We start from the raw sequence: 3,495 nt of genomic DNA, 5'->3' as shown, positions 1-3,495 counted from the left end.
TGATGGATATAACACACGGTATTATCCCCAAACACTTAAAGTTACATTGATTTTCTGCCAGAATCTCTCAAAATCATAGATTAAATTACTTTATAAATAACAACAATTTAGATTGCACGAATCAAGGAGAAATCTTAGTAAAAAAAAGGAAGCACACCCCAACATCCCTCGTGTCTGTCATCATCCGCTTTCTTCAAATAGAATCCACCGTTCATCCAAACAAGCAGACCCTATGTCTCCGTTCTCAAGATATTCCTCTTTCTCCCTCTCCCCCCATTTTTCCATATAAATTTCAACCACAAAACCCTAATTTTCGCCATCCAAATCCCACTCCTCCCTGTAAAAATGTCGAAACTTATCTCCATGTTGCTTGTTTTAATCTTCGTCTCCACCTCTGTTCTTGCTGCTCGTCCCCCTGCAACTCCAATGGAAGGTATCTTACCATCTTTCGCTTCAGATTCTGATTTCATTAACACCCACTAATGATCAACACCATTAACGCCATTGTTACTCGTGCTCTGTGCAGGTCTCTTGCCAAATGGAAACTTCGAAGAACCACCAAAAGCAACCGACATAAAGAAAACAGTCCTGCTGGGTAAAACCGCATTACCCAAATGGGAAATCAGCGGTCTAGTTGAGTACATCCACGGCGGACCTCAGCCGGGTGGAATGTACTTTCCGGTGGCACACGGCGTCCACGCCGTCAGACTCGGGAACGAAGCTACAATCTCTCAAAATATAGCTGTGAAAGCTGGATCTTTATATGCTGTGACGTTTGGTGCTTCCAGGACATGTGCGCAAGAGGAGGTTTTGAGAGTATCGGTGCCACCGCAGTCCGGTGACCTTCCGCTGCAGACTCTTTACAGCAGCGACGGTGGCGATGTCTACGCTTATGGATTTAAAGCGAATTCGAGCTCAGTGAGGTTAACCTTCCATAACCCTGGTGTACAAGAAGATCCCAAATGTGGTCCTCTCATTGACGCCGTCGCCATTAAAGAGCTCCTCCCTCCCAGACCTACTCGCCGTAAGTAAACTTCTAAATCTGAAGAAAACTATCCAGATCTGTACTTAGATCTAACAGCTCGTTGATTGTTTTCTTTGCAGTTAATATCGTGAAAAATGGCGGATTTGAGGAAGGACCTCACCGGTTATTCAACTCCTCCAATGGCGTCCTCCTCCCTCCTCGACAAGAAGACATAACATCTCCTCTCCCCGGATGGATCATCGAGTCTCTAAAAGCCGTTAAGTTCATCGACAACAAACACTTCAACGTCCCCTCCGGCGTTGCCGCCATCGAACTAGTCGCCGGAAGAGAAAGCGCCATCGCACAAATCCTCCGAACAATCCCAAACAAACTCTACAGCCTATCATTTGCCATTGGAGACGCGAAGAACGGGTGCCATGGAGACATGATGGTTGAAGCATTTGCTGCAAAAGACACCCTGAAAGCTCCATTCAAATCGGAAGGAAAGGGGAAGTCGAAGGTGGTGAGCATGAAGTTTAAGGCGCTGTCGGCGAGAACTAGAGTGACTTTTTACAGCTCGTATTATCACACTAGGGCTGATGATTTTGGGTCTCTTTGTGGCCCTGTAATTGATGAAGTTAGGGTTTTTCCTGTGAGAGCTTAAGATGGAGAAGATGATATGTAAAAATTCGAGTTGAGTCTGGTCTTAGTTTGTGAATCAGACCCCTTGATTTTGTTTGAGCTTGGTCACTTGTTTAACGTGCCATGAATGGAATTAGTTTCTGGTACTAATTAGACATTGAACATATAGATCTTTGATCAAATGAAAACATTCGGATTGACTTGAATCTATACCAAAAAAACAACAAATTAATCTGTTTATTATAAACTTAAAATATTCTGAAAAAAAATATCGATGTTAAAAATTGTCGTGATCTTATATGATCCTACTAAAAAATGATCTAGCATCTACATTTGCTCTTAAGGTATGTTTTTGTGATGCTTGTTATGAACTTTTTAAGAACTGGTTTTTTAGTTGAGCCGCAACCGATTTTCAGTTTAAGGGGTTTAGATTTTCAGTTTAACCGGTTTAACGGTTCGATCGTCGAGTTTCTATATATATATTATAACGTAGATGATAAATATTCTGGGGATGTAAGAATGAATTTGGGCTGGTGATTTAATTTATTTTAAGAAAGTTATTTACATATTTAATTAAAATAAAGAAAATTGATAAAAGCATTCAAATTAAATGAAATGGTAACTTAAGGGTATTTTAATCCATTAAATTTTATCTAAAATAGGAAATATTTGGATTTATGGAATAATTAATTTTTTTAAAATTTTAAATTTTATTTTAAAGATAATAATTTTCCAAAATCGAACATTCTATAAGAATGCATATTCTGATCGAATACAAATTTTAATTGAATTGACCTACCAAAAAATAACAAATATTTGAACCATAACTTGAAGAATAACAACATTATTAATGAATAATTATTTATTATTAACATTATTCAAGAATCTAAAGTCCAAAAATATATAAAAAACAAATTTACAGTCACCTATCAAAATACAATGTTTTTCTATTAATTTTTTTTACAATCTTTAAGAGTACAATGTTTTATAGTAAGTTATTCTTAAAAAAATCTTTATCCTATAAGAATACAATGTCATTTTTGAAAGAATCTTCGTTTTGATTCTTGTTTTCTGCTTTAGTAACTTGTACCTTATGTTATATTTTGATATGTCGGTATGATGAATCTCAACTGTGATGATAGTCTTTTAACAATATAGGGGAAAAAAACTGTCAACATAATTCAAACACAATCAATCGGTAAATCAGTATAAATTAAACAATTTTTTTAAAAAATCACTTGCATATTTTTTTAAAACATAGAAAATCAATATGTTATGAAACATTAAAGATAAAACAAGTACATTAACATCATATGATAATCATCAAGTTTTTTTAATTAAATTTGTCCAACAATCATTTTAAGAAAGTAATACAAATTTTAATTTCCATCACTAGAAAGCAATACAAATTTTGATTCCCAGGTACACATTTCATAACAAGTTTGTGTAAATCATCCATGCACCTTGTGGTAAATATAAAGAAGATTTTCTAGTCATTAAATAATGGCATTGACTGTTGTTGGTTATTGTTCCACAGTGACAAAAACTGATATTGTAAAAAAATCTCTTATAATATCATAATGTTTTTTGGATTCATAAAATCAAACGATTGCATGTGCATTCAATTAGAGAAATAAAATCAATTAGAACACTCTATAAATCCTAAATTGAGATTTTATCTACAACTACAAATCTACAATGACATTATCAGGGAACTAAATGTTGTTCACTGTATCGAATTGAAGGATTTAATTCACCTGGTTATTTTTCATCTGGAATGAGATTTAATCCGTATGTAATATTACTAATATATCCTTATTAAATTGATTAATAGTTTATTTTTTCCTAAAATCCTATTGGTTGCTACATCTGCACAATAAATTTTCATC

General features: G+C 34.7%; 1 protein-coding gene across 1 annotated transcript; it reads left to right on the top strand.

Annotated features, from left to right (window-relative positions):
* Positions 1-212: 212 nt before the first annotated feature.
* LOC145043742 (protein TEEBE-like) lies at positions 213-1,756 on the top strand. The gene is made up of 3 exons (XM_078992489.1): positions 213-433; positions 527-1,024; positions 1,105-1,756. The coding sequence occupies exons 1-3, from the start codon at positions 346-348 to the stop codon at positions 1,626-1,628; spliced, it is 1,110 nt and encodes a 369-aa protein (XP_078848615.1). The 5' UTR covers positions 213-345; the 3' UTR covers positions 1,629-1,756.
* The last annotated feature ends 1,739 nt before the right edge of the window (positions 1,757-3,495 follow it).

Source organism: Lactuca saligna, chromosome 1, assembly GCF_052625555.1.
Source record: "Lactuca saligna cultivar CGN05327 chromosome 1, ASM5262555v1, whole genome shotgun sequence".
Lineage (NCBI taxonomy): Eukaryota > Viridiplantae > Streptophyta > Magnoliopsida > Asterales > Asteraceae > Lactuca > Lactuca saligna.
Note: the sequence above shows the minus strand (reverse complement) of the source record. Positions and strands in the feature narration are given on the sequence as shown.